Source organism: Canis lupus, chromosome 4 (assembly GCF_048164855.1).
Source record: "Canis lupus baileyi chromosome 4, mCanLup2.hap1, whole genome shotgun sequence".
NCBI classification, from domain to species: Eukaryota; Metazoa; Chordata; class Mammalia; order Carnivora; family Canidae; genus Canis; species Canis lupus.
The window spans coordinates 13,076,669-13,091,994 of record NC_132841.1 but is presented as its reverse complement, the minus strand read 5'-3'; the positions used below and the strand labels follow the sequence as shown (position 1 = coordinate 13,091,994).

The 15,326-nt window shown below is 42.8% G+C and overlaps 1 protein-coding gene across 14 annotated transcripts in view; it reads left to right on the top strand.

The window, feature by feature from the left end:
• Positions 1-15,326, top strand: part of ANK3 (ankyrin 3) — a 662,261-nt gene that overhangs the window by 453,407 nt on the left and 193,528 nt on the right. For 8 of the 14 annotated variants that reach the window (XM_072823191.1, XM_072823187.1, XM_072823185.1 and 5 more), the window contains exons 6-7: positions 1,673-1,858; positions 3,717-3,815. In XM_072823191.1, the coding sequence (XP_072679292.1) occupies positions 1,673-1,858; positions 3,717-3,815 (285 nt within the window). Of the gene's footprint in view, positions 1-1,672; positions 1,859-2,532; positions 2,557-3,716; positions 3,816-15,326 lie in introns of all 14 variants that reach the window. The other 6 variants (XM_072823184.1, XM_072823195.1, XM_072823194.1 and 3 more) reach the window with 1 other exon arrangement.

The following is a 15,326-nucleotide window of genomic DNA, read 5'->3' as shown; positions in this document are numbered from 1 at the left end:
AACTTTCCCTAGAGGTAACATTTTCTTTATTCATTAAGACCTTTTGGTATGTGTATACAACACACATATTTATCTTTATGAAAATGAGGTCATATATTTGCACAGTTATGGAAAGCATCTTTCTTATAACATTAAACTGCATTTCTAAACTTTATCCCCTTAAGTGTAAACCCATGATGTCTTTTTGGTCATGTCTTGGTTGTATTCAGCCTTTCTTACATCTTTCTTAAGGCTGCAGAGAAAGTCCTTCTAGCTATATTAATGATCATCCTTTTCCTCTTTGGGGTTTTCTTGGAAAAGTTGAAAGGGGGCAGATGGAAATTCAGCTGGATCTCGAAGCATGAAAAGTAGACAGAATTTATATATGTAGAGTGAGAAGGAGGACCTTTCAGGGTGGGGGACGTAGCATGAGCATAGAAGCCAGGGTAGAAGTAGTTTGCACACTGCAATTGGTAAGGACACAGCAGGAACGGATTTATATAAGAGCCTGGGCAATACTGTCCTGTAAGTGTTTGGGCCCAACATTTTGCACATCCTTCAATGTAAATACACTGATGTGCATGCACTCAAATAAGTGATAGGAGCCCTTGTCTGGTTGTCCAGCAAGGAAAAGAATGATGAAGGTGGTCTTTTAGGAAGAAGGACAAGACATTAGTAAGCAAGTAATTAGCTTTTCTCTTTCTCCTGTACCAACACCCTTCCACTGGAGTAGTCCTCTACGTGTGGCACCAGGGCTACCAGTATCAAATATCAGGACCCAAAGAAAATAAGTAACTTACTTGCCAGTTCTCTAATAAAAATAATTTATAAATGTTCTTCTGAGTACATGACAATAAAAGCATGGGAGAATTCAAATTTGAGCCAGTCGTAGGGTTTTTTCCTCTGTGCTGTTTATTCTACTGTCAGCAACACTGGATCCTCCACAAATTACCTAACCACAGTGAAATCCGTAGCTGTCTTCTCTTTGTGAAGTCCCAGGGCAGTACAATGGGACAACTCAAAACATACAGATCTGAGTGTGTATTTCAATTTGTTCTCGTCATAGTTCGCACAATCCCTGTGTCTTCCCCCTTCACTGGTCAGAGAAGCCAAAGACCTTTCTTAAAACAGCAGTCACCCTGTTCATTAGTTAACATGTGCAGATTGGCCACCAGGTGTGTGCGAGGCAACGAGGCAGAGTGAGGAAGCACACAGGCCTCTCCCCTAGTTTTAAAACATCAGGTGAAATTTTTATAGCTTACTTTATTAAGAGCCTTTGAAAAATTTGCCTAGATTTAACCTGAAATATTATTGTTTTCAGTACAGTTATTTTCTGGGTATTGAAATTATGGTAACTTTTTCTTCTCTATGCAGTACTTTTATGTAATTTCAGAATTTACCCAAGTAATCTATATCACATTTTAACAGAAAAAAAAACACATAAACTTACTACGAATTTTTTATTATTTTCTGCTTTGGTAAATATATAAATATAAATAGAAGTATTTATATACGTGTGTGTGTGTGTGTGTGTGTGTGTGTGTGTGTGTGTGTCTTTTCGGATACCTGTGTACCTGAATATGCTAGCTTTAACAACCCTAAACAAGAATTGGTCACTTGGTCGCATGCTTATTTGTTAATTAAAAAGAACACGTCCACTCGGGCCAGTCTTGACTCATCTGTTTATTTGCAGGATGGCTTCACACCGTTGGCAGTAGCTTTGCAACAAGGTCACGATCAAGTAGTTTCCCTCCTGCTAGAAAATGACACTAAAGGGAAAGTGCGTCTTCCAGCTCTTCACATTGCTGCCCGGAAAGACGACACGAAGGCCGCGGCCCTGCTGCTGCAGAATGACAACAATGCGGACATAGAGTCAAAGGTGAGGCACGAAGGAGGTGGGCTGCTCATGCCACTCTCCTGTTAGGCGCCCACACCGTAAGAATGCCCGGCCTCCCTCCTGGCTACGCCAAACCCTCACTTCATGGGGAGGAATAAAAATGTGTGTCCAAGCCAGCCAACTGAAGGCACAGCCCCCTGAGCATTCCAAGCTAGGAGGTGACTGCAGATGCCCCCCAGTGCGGGCCAGCAGGGAGGCCACCCCCAAGGTCGATTGATAGGCACCTGCTAGTTTCCTCCCTTTCAACAGACATTTGGAATGTCTCTGACACTTCAGCTCACACACCAGGGTGGAAAATCACAAAGCGCTAACAACAGTGTGCACAAATAAACCTTCGGTTGGTATCTAAGATGAGAGGCAATGCACTGAGTATCAACCAGTTGTGGAGAGCATGCCGGCAGCCAGAGTCCCAGCCGAACATTCTCATTGGCCTTGACGTGTGTTCCTTGAAAGTCTCTGTGAAGGAAATGTGGCATTTGGAAAGGCCATTGTGTAGCCCTTCATTCAGTCTAGCTTTCTTTCTGTGCCTATTGTACTCCTGTCCTAGCTTCCATCCTCATCACTTAGCTGCCATGAGCTTGCTGCCCTCCATGTCACCAAGAGCAAACTAACCGTTCATTTTTTCCTCCTCTTTGCTTCCAAATGTGTTAACCTAGATGGTGGTGAATAGAACAACAGAGGTATATATACATATATATAAACATGTGCATATAATCTATACCTGCATCATCATTCTCCCATTACCTAGTGCTGCTGTCTCATTTCTCTCCCTCCTTCTTTGCATCGCCTCTGTAGGCTAGATACCTGCTTTACTCCCTGCCCCCAAAAGTAGCATGTGCCAGAGAAGATAGTAGTTTGATTACCAGGGCTTTCTGCAGCTGAACCTGGTGTTGGACAGGAAGAATGAGGAATCCTTGAGAATGAAGGATATCGCCAATAGAGTTGTGTGAGATGAAGAGTTTGGGCGCTTTAGATGCTTATCAGCTCTACCTAAAGCTGCAGACAACCCTGTCATTCTACTCATCCAGGACTGATTCTTTGGAGTTCTGCATGACACTTACCCTCAGTGGTGTCAGCAAAATCAAAATTACCTCTGAATGGTACCAATATTCCCACCCCTCCCACAAGACTCAGTGAGATAGCTAGCATGGCTAAGAAGCTTGCTAATAATTTAGAAATGCATCTAGTTCCTATAAGGTTTCAATCTTTGGGGACTAAGTGAATCGCTGCATGTTTTAGCATTTTTCAAGGAAGTAAAATGACCGTGGTATGCCTAAGGTAGAAAACTGTGTTATGGAATAGGCATTTGCTAATAAAGAGACCAGCCTGTGCATTCTTTATAAAATGCAGTCACCCAGGATACAAGACCAATTATAGTTATCTCCCCCCAAATTGCTTGTATCATTAAAATTGGCATTTACTCTACATTGAATATATTAAACAAATTGAATTTTGACCAAGAGTTCCTAATGGACAATTCCATCATCGATAATGAAACAGTGGTACTAATCAAACTTTCTATAAGCTCTGGATTTTTTTTTGTCATCCCTATTTTGAGTTTTTGAAATGTTGGCTTCTGTATAGTTCTGCTACTGGATTACTAAAATTATTCAGTCTGCACCCTTGGTTCCTTCCTGGCTATTCCTCTGCCTGTGAGTGTGGCGTTTATTTGAAACCCTATGAACAATTGGCACTAATTGAAAGAAACCTAGTACAGAATGGAATGTGGACCTCAGCATATTTTGCTTCCTCACTTTTATTTGGGCAGGGTTATGGTATTAACGTGTCAGACGAGGGGCTGGCAGGAGTCAATTGAATGTCTGCTATGTTTTCTTTGCAGAGTGGCTTCACTCCGCTCCACATAGCTGCTCACTATGGAAATATCAATGTAGCCACGTTGCTGTTAAACCGAGCGGCTGCTGTGGACTTCACTGCGAGGGTAAGAGCAAGGCAGTATGATCTGCCCTGAAAGCATGTGAAACAATTCTCTCTCCTTGCCCAGCATGAGGAGGGGGTTGAGACAGCTGACCTCTGAGGGTCCTACCTACTAGTCAGTGAAAGCTGTGATTTTTCTAAGTCTCCTACTGCATTTTCTGGCTTTTATACAGGTGTACCTGTTTCCTAACAGGAAAAATAAGCCATAGTCATAGGGGGGCGGGGGCAGAGGGAACATATACAAGGGATATGTAGAAGATGTGACTCAAGGAACCATGACTGGGAAGTACAAACCCTTCCCCAAGTAGAAATTTCTGAGACTGTTAGAAATAGGTCAAATGGCACTAATAGTGCTTCAGCTAGCAGAGTCTCGACCTCAGAGATGGGAATAGGGTGAAACATCTGGATGAGACCCAAACCTCACAACTGCCAAAATAGAGACCGTCTTCTGCTTTCGTTGTCTACCCTCTATGTTCTTTCCTAACAAGTAACAAGATTATGGACCCTGGATAAGTTCTCTGTACCCTGTGGACCACTGGGTAGCAGCTCAGCCATCCAGAGTAGTACCACTCTGAGTGTAAACACCTGTCTGATGGTAGGCCTGATCATGAGAAACCTCATCAGAAGAAGAAATGAAATATGAAGCAGGATAGGGAGCAGCCCAAAAGTGTGGGCTCAGGATTCAGACTCCTTGTGTTCCAATTTTGGCTTTACATTTTCTTGGTGCCCATCTGTTTCCTCATTGATAAGATGAAACAGTGTGAATTATGAAATTAAATAATAAAGATAAAATAATATCACCACTCCCTCACTGGGTCACTGGGAATTAAGAGAGTGCATGTAAAGCACTGAGCACAGGGCATGACACATCATCGGCAACAGTGGCATCAGCACTGGGATTTCGAATGGAGCAGGAGGAGACTGGAGAGAGACCACATCCTAGTACCAGCATTTGCCAGAGCAGTAGAAGTAATACCATCTTTGAAGCTACTCCTGCATGGCAGATGCCAGGCTAAGCATATTTATCTCATTTACTTGAATATCAAAAAAAGTGTTATTTACCCCTGTTTTAGAGAAGAGGAAACCAAAGCTTGGCAATAAGAAGTGGCTGGTCCAGGATCCCAGGCCCAGCAGATTAGGAAGGGCAGGATTTCTGCCCCAAAGCTCCAAGCTGCTCCAGTCCTGTCTCCCTCACGTGACTTTAGGTGTTCTTTCTCCCTTTTCTCTTCTAACTCATTAGTTCTATAAAAATTAATAAGAACTCCTATTGTACTAATATAAAAGCTATTTCCTGCCCTCTTGTCATCGGTTGCAGAAATCCTGTATCGGTTTCAGTGACTCAGGAGTGCCCATCAGCTCATGTCACTGCAGAGCTGTGTTCTTACTGCGTGATGTGTGTCCAGGGGAGTCGGTGACATGACTGACCTGCAGCCCAATTTGACATTTTGAAGGATGAAGTTAAGCATCCGTCTTTCACAGGGGCATATCACTGCTAAAACTGAAGTTCTTGTCTCGACGATGCATCTTCTGGTTTTATTTCTGTAATTCACAGTATAATGAAAACCTCATTAAGTCACATCTTCTAATTAGGACATTTGGAAAATTTATGTCAGGGTGCCGTTTGAAGTTTGTCCTCCTGCCATTGTTCAGAAACTTCCTGATGCTGCTGAAAATAAGAAGATGGGGGCAATGTGTAAGGACTTTAAGAGGACAAATTACAGTATTTCCAGACTCCTTCAAGCAATTCCAAAGCATCCGTTTACATTAAGACAATGAATGTGCTAATTACAAACAAATGCTAATTCATCGATTAAAGATCAGTGGAGATTGCAGACCTGTATTGTTACCATTGCCTGTGGTTTAAAATAATCGCACTGTGCTTTGGTTTAAAATATGCTAAAATTCAGCCTTTTCACTGATTTACAAAAGCATTTTCTCCAGTCATCCCTAATTAATGAAGCCTACCTACACTCTGAGCTGAAGGCTGTGGTTTAAATTCGATTGTACTTCGTCGGAGGCCTGTGCGGTCACTTACACCCCGATACTCTAGGCTTCCCTCCGTGGTTGGTGATTGATGACTTGCTTTAGGACATCTGAGAAGAACTAGTCTTCATAGACAGCCTAAAGAAATCCATTTTAGCTTCCGAATCTCTAGCAATTCTATTACCCAGGAACCCAGCATATCTGCACTTTGGTGCTGGGGCCTCCCCCAGCCGGTTTCAGTGGGCTCTTTCTGTGTCACGGGTCCCCTGGGGGTGTGGCAGAAACAGCAGCTGAAAATAAGATGCCCCGGAACACAGATGGGAGCAGCTTTTACCTGGACAGAACAATAAAGGAAGGATCATTAAGCACTGCTTGCTAAGAACTAGCTGCAAATCATAACCATAAATCATATGTCTCAGGAACCGGGTCTGAATGAGCTGTTGATGACATGGTTAGAGGTAAATGAAAAAGCAACAGTGGCCCTTGTCTTTGGGGGCTGTGATTTCTGCTCACTGGCTGGGACAGAGTGAGGAGAAAGGCAGACAGAGCCTCGTAGTTCCCTGAGGGCTGAGGACATGACCTAGACAATGACTACCTGTTAGCAGGGAGAGCTGGGGGATAGGAACAAGGACAGCTCTTCTGGAATCCTTTCCCACACGCGGTAGATGTGCGTTTCCAAAGCAGATATGAGGCAGAATCAAACGTGGTGTGGCTAAAGGGAGTACACAGCAGAACAGATTGCTTTCTGTGCTTCTCTGCAGGGGTAGCTAACGTATGCATCACTAAAACAGATCCTCGCCAATGGCGAGCGTGTACCTCTGTCTTGGCAATTCTGAAACCGATTTATTGCATGCTTGCCTGTTTACTACACCTTTCCTTGATTTTTATTGTGATGTCAGTTTTGATTTTCGTATTATAATTTTGTGGTGTATATGTAAGATACCCCATGTGACATCTTTAATATTTCCTTTTGGATTATCCATGAGCGAGACTCATGTGTCCTCTGCAGGGAATTAGTGGTGTGGCTGTTGCACGCTTCATTGCAGCCTTTGCATTCTTCATCCCGTGAATTGAGTCTGCTGACATGGCACCTACACCGTCAGAATTTATGCCTGACCCCTGCTCTCTTAGCAAATCATTCCTCTCTCTTGGGGGAGAGAATGTAACTAAGACACACCAGAGCTGCTACTGATTATCATTCCTGTAAGGAACATTTTGCACTGGAGTAACTGAAGGCCAAATTATTGTGTGGATGCCTGCAAAGTTCCTTTATTGACTGAGATAGATTAATACTTTGCTGGCTAAGAGTTTTCTCATCAAATACAATGGACCACCCAACTTAATCTTCTCTCGTGTCATTGGCTTTTCTCCTGTAAATGATTATTCAACTCCCCATTTGGAGAAGATAATTGAATAAAACATCCTTATATTGGCCCTACTATTTAGTACTTTTTGGTTTTGATCTCTGATCTCTGAATTAGGGATTTCTGTGTTTGAGTGTTGTACTGCATTTGTTTCCAAAAGGATTTCAGGTGGCTTGCAGATTAAATGTATACAAATTAAGATATCTAAGGATGAAACAGAAAAAGCAAATGTTACCAAGCAGCTGGAATGAACCAGTGAATACAACTAGACAGCAAATTTAGGCCTTACAGGCTTTGATATATGTAGTGGAAGGGGAAGCATGGATTATATAGTTTTCATTTTCTTGTCAAAGGAAATCTTATAGTTCTCTATAGAGACAATTTTTGTATATGTGAAGTAACTCTAATATGATTTTTATTGTGTGAATTCTTCTATTAAGAACAGTGAGTTTGGGCAGCCTGGGTGGCTCAGGGGTTTATCATCGCCTTCAGCCCAGGGTGTGATCCTGGAAACCCAGGATTGAGACCCATGTCAGGCTCCCTGCATGGAGCCTGCTTCTTCCTCTGTCTCTCTATGTGTCTCTCATGAATAAATAAGTAAGATCTTTTAAAAAAAGGCATTAAAAAAAAGAACAGTGAGTTTTATGGTTGACAATACCTTTAATGACTATATTTCAAAAGGCTCAATTCCAACTGCCCCATCCTGCCTCTTGACACTAAATCTGGCTGTGAAGGCACCTGGCCCAGAGAGGCTGAGGGATTGTGGCCCAGGTACTTAGCTTAATGAGATTCTTTTTTTTTTTTTTTTTTTTTTTTGCTTAATGAGATTCTAATTGTGTGTGATAGAACTTGGCATGCGTGTCTCAGATCACTGACTGGTTAACTTGTCCATTGGACTGCCTTTCTTAAGGTTATCAGATGTTTTGAACAAGATTTTAGCAGGTGCAGGGCCATATTTGAACTCACTTAAGTCATATGAATGGTTACTTTTTTTTTTTAAGATTCTTATTTATTTATTTGAGAGAGAAAGAGAGAATGATCAATGGGGATGCACAAGGGAAGGGAGAAGCTGACTCCCTGCTTAGCAGGAAGCCCGAATTGGGGCTCAATCCAAGGACCTGGAGATCATGGCCTGAGCCAAAAGGCAGATGCTTAACTGACTGAGCCACCCAGGTGCCCCAAGGTCACTTTATTTTAAATAGGTGAACCGCTAAACCTGATGGTGAAAAAAACAAACATGTCAGAGTTAGAATCTGCCCACATAAGAGGTCAACATGACTCAGAATGTGCATGAACAAAGCAACGCTCATGGATAAACATTATCTGGAGATTTCCTTTCTCAATTAAATTAAGCCCCACAAACATTAAAGAGCTTCTATTATGGGCTAATCTGGAGATTCAGACTTGAGTAAACTACTGCCCTTATTCTAGTAATTTGTTTAGGCCCCAAAATGCTAAACCGTACAACACAGTCTCCTCTTAATTCCCCAAAGCATGACTAATTCTAGGCTATAATACCAAATGTGACTTTCCTAAAAACATAGAGACTGATGTAAGAGGTTCAAATCAGAGAAGCAAAGCCGAGAGACTGGTTCTGGACAACACTGCCCCTAAAGTCCATAGACTATGACCCATTCCCCAGGGTAAGTCTGGGTACCACCCTCCTGAACACACCCAGAAACAGAGTCTATCTTCCTTCCTACCAGTGGAAACCCCTTTTTATGTCTCTCCAGCCAGATTCTAAGACCTTAACTTAGTCTCTGGGCCCAATGAGGGGGATAACCGTGTTTTCTCTATACCTAGGCCATCTTAATCAGTAGCCACCATCTAGTTGGAAGTAACTTTAATTTAGATTAAGTTAAATTCAACATTCTGTTTCTCATTCTCAATAACCATGTTTCGGGTGCTCAAGAGCTACCTATAGCTAGTGGCTACGTCTTAACACTAAATACATAACATTTCCATCAGCACAGAAAGTTCTTTAGAAGAAAGTTGAGACACCATTAGTCTCAGGTCTTTCTTCCCATCAACATAATAATTATCTCTAAATGTAACTCCCTCCTCCAAGGAAAATGATCCCTTAAATAGTTTTGCAGAGCAATTTTACTCCTGATGGACTTGCCCTTTCTTGCTCCAAAGGAGTATTTTGCCTTTCTTATTATGTAACTAGAAACCACCACCACCACCACCACCAAAAATAAAACTGAAATGTTTTTGCAAAAGAGAAATAAAAATTACTAGAAGCATTTAAGTAGCCTTTTCTCCCCAACGCATGCTCTGTGCAGTTCAGAAGCATTAGAAATGAGATAAATCTCCAGAGAGGTCTCCAATTGTCAGAGATTTTACTGCATAGTTACTTGACTTCTGAAAACCTGTTTTTTAATCCATATGAAGGGTTTTTGCATGCTGTTCCTCACACATGCTTTCCCTGACCCCTAACGTAAGCTGCTACCCCTGTCACATCACCAGGTGTGCTCATCACACTCCAACTTGATCTCCAACAGTAGACATTGCAGGTTCTTTCGTGTATATGGTGTTGCGTGTCTGGCACACTCTGCTCGTTAGCTAAGCCCCTTGAGTGCTAAGATGCCTCATTTGCCCTCACTGCTGAGCTCCTCACCTGGAACATATTCTTCTCACCTGGCGAACATCCTCATCCCCAGTATTCACCAGGTTTTGAACCCTGTGATGATCACTCTCACAGGCAGTTCATCTTCCCTGTCTTCCACTGAAGACTCAGCAACATATTTGCCATGTAGATTTTTTTAGGAGAGGTAGGCATTTGATTTCAGAGAACCATTCCTCTGTTGTTGTACTATAAGAAGGTAGGATGGTTTTTTTCCTCCCTCTCTCTCTTTTTTTTCCCTGCCTGACAGCCCTTTATCTGCCTTTGAGGAAACGGTGCTTTGGCATCCAGCTACGTTCCATTCAGCCAGAGGGCAACAATTGGAAAACATGTGGGACCCTTCTTGTTGCAGAATAGGGGCTCAGTGGATGTCCATTTTCTTCCTTCTGTAGGTGAAATTTATAGTAATAATGATTTTTAAATTAGTTATGATTTATTGAGTATTTACTAAGTTTCAGCTTCTTGCTAAGCACTCAGCATGTCCTATCTCAGGAATCCTATGCAGGCCAAAGAAGGATGTGTAATGAAATGCAACTCCCACATCCTTGTACTTGCAAGATTTTCAATTCCTCAAAGTCAGACCCGTGTATTAGTACCCATTTTGGAAATAGGCCCACATTTAGCACTGCGAAGGGTTTAGTATCTATTTATTGAATTCAAGAGTAAATGAACAAATAACTTGAGGCATCCATGTCTTACCACTCCTGGGCAGCCAGCCTCTATTTAAACCCACTCTCCTAAGCCATAGTCCTCTCCCTGGTCTCAGAATTTCAAACAGAGCCTCACCTGGTGGTACGAAACTGCTTCCCGAGCTGACATCAGTGCCCTAAGGATGATGGAAATCCATAGGATTCTAATAGTGGGATTTTAAGCCAGTGCACCAAATCCACAGACTGAATGTCACATGCTGAGGGGCAGGTTTATTTGAGCAGCCGGAAGACTCGTTATTCAGTGGGGTAAATAGCCTTGGAAGACAAGCCTAAAACGAAAAGCCAGTCACCCAAGGCTGCCACCAAAGCGTTGTTCAATTAAGTGTATTTTAAACAGAGCCTCAGGTACTGGACTATGAAGTCTCAATCCAGGCCACTATCAGATGGTACAAGAAAAGACTTGAGCTCCTCCTACATAGAGAAGGGTGAGCATCGTGCCAGGAAGAGTGTGGCTCTTGCAATGGTTTTTTAAGGTACAGCCCTTCTGGGGACTCTACTTTGGTTTGAGTGGAAGTACCAATGAAAATATATTTTTTAATATATTTTTCCTGCATTATACAATTTGTTTTTAAAATACTAAGAAATAAAGAAAAGAAAAACCATCCATAAAAGTCCTATTAATTTTTTTCACATTAAATATCTTTCTTTACAAAGACCAAACACACGCACACAAACACATTCAATTTCTACTGATAACATATTTTCAAAGATAGAGTAAATTAGATTTATTTCCCAGTACAGGCTCAGCAGCATTAAAGACCAAGACTTTTTTTAAAGTGGGTTTGCATAAACCACCTTTGGAATGAAAATGGAGATGTGGGAGCATTAGCAAAGGAATGTGAGTTGTGGGAAAGTAGCCATGCAGCTCCTACATCAACCAGAATACTGTTGCCATGGTAACACCAGGACAAACAAAAGCGGTAAGCCAAGGGCAGAGTGGTGAGAGATACACCTTTTATAGAGAATTGCTCTTAGCATGCTATACAATCTCCTTCCTGCCTTTTTCATTTCACTTCCTGAATGCCACATCAAAGGAGAGTCTCCTATATAATATTTTTAAAAAAATTTTAAGACTTTATTTTTAAGTAATCTCTACACACAGCATGGGGCTTGAACTTGCAACCCCAAGATTGAGAGTTGCATGCTCTTCCGACTGAGCCAGCCAGGCTGAGCCAGCCAGGCGCCCCTCCTATAGGACTTCTTAAAGGAACATTTTTATCTGAAATCATCAGTACGCTGGAACTTACTAACATCTCACTGTGCAATATAGGACCTGTGTTGTTTTTTTCTGGAGAGGTGACATTTCTAAGTTGTAGCAGCATAGAAGAGGAGTCTTCAGGTTTGTGCCAGACCCCTGGCTCTCATTCTGCGGCATCATCAGTTATTGATATGGTCCAGGGCGAGTGTCCTCATCACTGGGCCTATGGTTTTTCTAAGAGCCAGATGAGAGAGAGAGTCAATCAAGCCTTTCCCCTCTGCCTGACCACCTTGTCTGACAGTGACAGAGGCCACCTTCACCTTCCCTTCCCCTTTCACTATGGGTAAGAGACAGTGTCTCGATAAACAGCATCTCAGTCACACTGCCAGAGCCCCACATTGGCACCGTGGCTTACTTTGTGTGCTCTTGGGCAAGTCAGTTATGCCTCAGCCTTATCATCCATAAAATGGGTCCAGTAATAGTACCTAACGCGTAATGTCTTCACGACTGATGAGATAGTCCACATAAGTTGCTCAGTACAGCGCATGACCCACAACACATGGGCACGGGCCCCAGCCAGGCTTGTGACAGAGGTTGTTACTGCTGCTTTCATCCAGGAGGAGGCCCGTCACGTTAGACACATTTGCCGGTAAAGCATGACCTATGTCAGTCAAGCTAGTGGCATCGTGGCAGCTCTCGAGAGGACTTCTAGAGATGGTCAGAACTGTTGCTTCCCAGAATGTGGGATTTCCACTGTTTGCAGTGCTACTGGTCAGCATGAGAAGGTTGGCCTTTGAGAAACAATTACTATGACATTGTTTGAGACCATAAGGATTCTACCTAAGTCACAGAAATTGGAAGGTACATGCTTCTCTTTGTTTCGCTTTTCCTCATTGGACATGTGCCCTGCTTCCTGCAGTGCTGCTCTGGAATTGTCGCACTGAGAACAGTTTTAAATGACCCAAATCAATCCTATTTTGAAATTCCGGGAAATAAAGTTCTATTAAGGTGAAAGCTGGCAGAGCTCACTTTATTCATCTGCACTTTGAAAGAGAATTATTCATCAGCTGTAGCATTTCCATTTCCTCTAGTGAGTGCAAGTAGCGGCAAAGGGCCACTCTGCCCCCTGCTGAGCTTCGGAGCAGCGTCTGTCCGCACTGTCCTCCCGGGGTGCACACCTTGGTCTGCTCCTGAGGACTGCAGGTTTTCTCATGACAGAACCTTTCCCTTTTTCCTCTGGCGGCTTAAAGGACGTGCAGGAAAGGTGCCCGGGCACCTAGCAGGAAGAGATTAGGACTGGGCAGAACCAGAAGTTTGCAAAGGGTGAACTTGAGAAACATGAACAGTCATTTCCTGGCTCTCCCCCTAGTCAGTACGGGAGGTTCAAGAAGACAAGTTCAGGTAGGAGATTGGCATGCGCTCGCATAGCTGGGAAAGAAATTGAAGAGTAAGTTGTGCTGGAAACACAGGGATTAGAATCAAGTCCAAGAAACAGAGGCTGAAGCCCACTTGCCAATGTGAAATGAGACCAGAAACAGACAAATATTGTCGACTAGACTCACCAGGCTGTGCATTAGCTCTCCAGAACTCATTTATCAACTGGTTGCAAGTTTGTGCCCTTAAACAACATCTCCCCAACCCCCAACCTGCCAGCCAGCACTGGTAAGCACCTTTCCGATCTCTGTGTCTACCAGTCATTGCATGTCTTTAGATGGAGAAGTAGGATGGTGGCAGTGGTGGTGAAGAGGTACTATGACATGCATAATGAAGGGGAAATGAGGATACTTGGCTGTGAGCTGTGGTGGGCTCTGGTCATACAGGGAAAAGAACTGTGCTCAAGAAGAAGCTTGTCCAACCCCTGGTATATGCTCCTCTCCTCAGAGGTGACTTCTCTGGAGTCCTATTACATCCGCAGTTTCTTATTAGCAGAAGGAGGATCCTCATTCTTCAGAGGAGATTTGGAAATCTGCAGGGGCAATTTTGGTTGTCATCATGGCTGGCATGTAATGAGACAGGACCAGGATGACTAGCCCTCCCTCTATGTGTGGGACAGACCCAGGCAAATCACTGTATCCCACTCAAGATGCCAGCAATGGCCTCTGAGACATGCTGGATCAAAGATCTCTTCACAGCTAAGGTGGGATATCCCAGGATGGAGAGGAAGGGCCCTGAAGTTCATGCTCAGTAAGAGCATTGAGTTTCCCCCAGGGATGTACCCCTGTGGGTGAGTGGGCCAGGAGACCCTCAGGTTCTCTTCAGCTCTTATTATTGTGACTTTCAAATATAAAGTGAACAAAACTTACACAAAGTTCAAACTAACTTAGGTAACAGCTTTCATTTATTCCCAGATATGAGGTTCTACGATAAGTTTCATCTACATTATTTCATTTACTCCTCTCGGGAATCCTGTGAGGTGTGGGTAGGATTTCCATTTTACACTAGGATGGGAGAAGTTGTATCACTTGTGCAAAACCACACAGCTTTAAGGTGGGGGAGATTGGGCTAAGAAACAGTCAACTAAATAAAGTAAAATTATACAAAAAAGTAAACTACACTCAGACTGAGTAGTTCATAATCTTCTAACAGTGGAGGCAGCGTGTCCTGGGCTTCATGCTGAATGCAGGATCATCACAGGAAAACCAGAGCTAACAGCAGCCTCCTTGCACCAGCTGACAGTTCCTTATGCCTGTGCCAGAGTTGCAAAGTGAATTAAATACCTTTTTGAAGAGGATTTTAAAATATTTTTAAAAAACAAATTGCTAGGAAATTCCATTATACATTTAAGAACAGTTAAGCTGAAAGATTAGCAAACCTGAAAACTAATAAATGATCAAGTTCTTTCTAAAATATAATGCATTCACATTGCCCCCACATTTTATTTATCTCTATCACTTCTGCATTTTTGGATCCTTAAAGATCATGTTTTGAAAGGAACTCTTATATTTAGAAACCTAATGGCTTTATGACAAAAAGATATAACATCCATTTTCTGGTAAGAAGAAATACAAGGCAGGCTTATCTCTACAAGGAGCAAGTTCCTCTGAGTTTGAAAATGAAAAGCCACTTTTTCATAACCTCCAAGTTAGAGCCTCGAAGCCAGTTTCCCCAGCTGGCCAACAGCACCCCCATTCCCTTAATTCGGATTCAGTACCTTTGGGGAGGGACTTTGCAATCTGTATTTTTAACAAGATCCTCGGGTGATTCTTCTGATCAGACACAATTAGAAAATACTCTCAGGCCATACTATGAAAATCTTTATATGAATTTCTAAAGTTGAGCCATAGAGGTCTTTAAAAAAAGATTTATTTATTATTTATGAAAGAGAGAGAAAGTGAGGAGGGGCAGAGGAGAGGGAGAGGGAGACACTCAAGCAGACTCTGCACTCAGCATGGAGACCAATGCAGGGCTCATTCTCATGACCTAAGCTGAAATCAAGAGTCAGACACTTAACTAACAGTGCCACCTGGGAGCCCCATGTCACAGAAATCTTAACAACTCATTGGCTTTTAGGGTCACCTGGGTGGCTCAGTGGTTGAGCGTCTGCCTTCAGCTCAGGTCATGATGTGGGATCAAGTCCTGCATCAGGCTCCCTGCAGGGATACTGCTTCTCCCTCTGCCTATGTCTCTGCCTCTC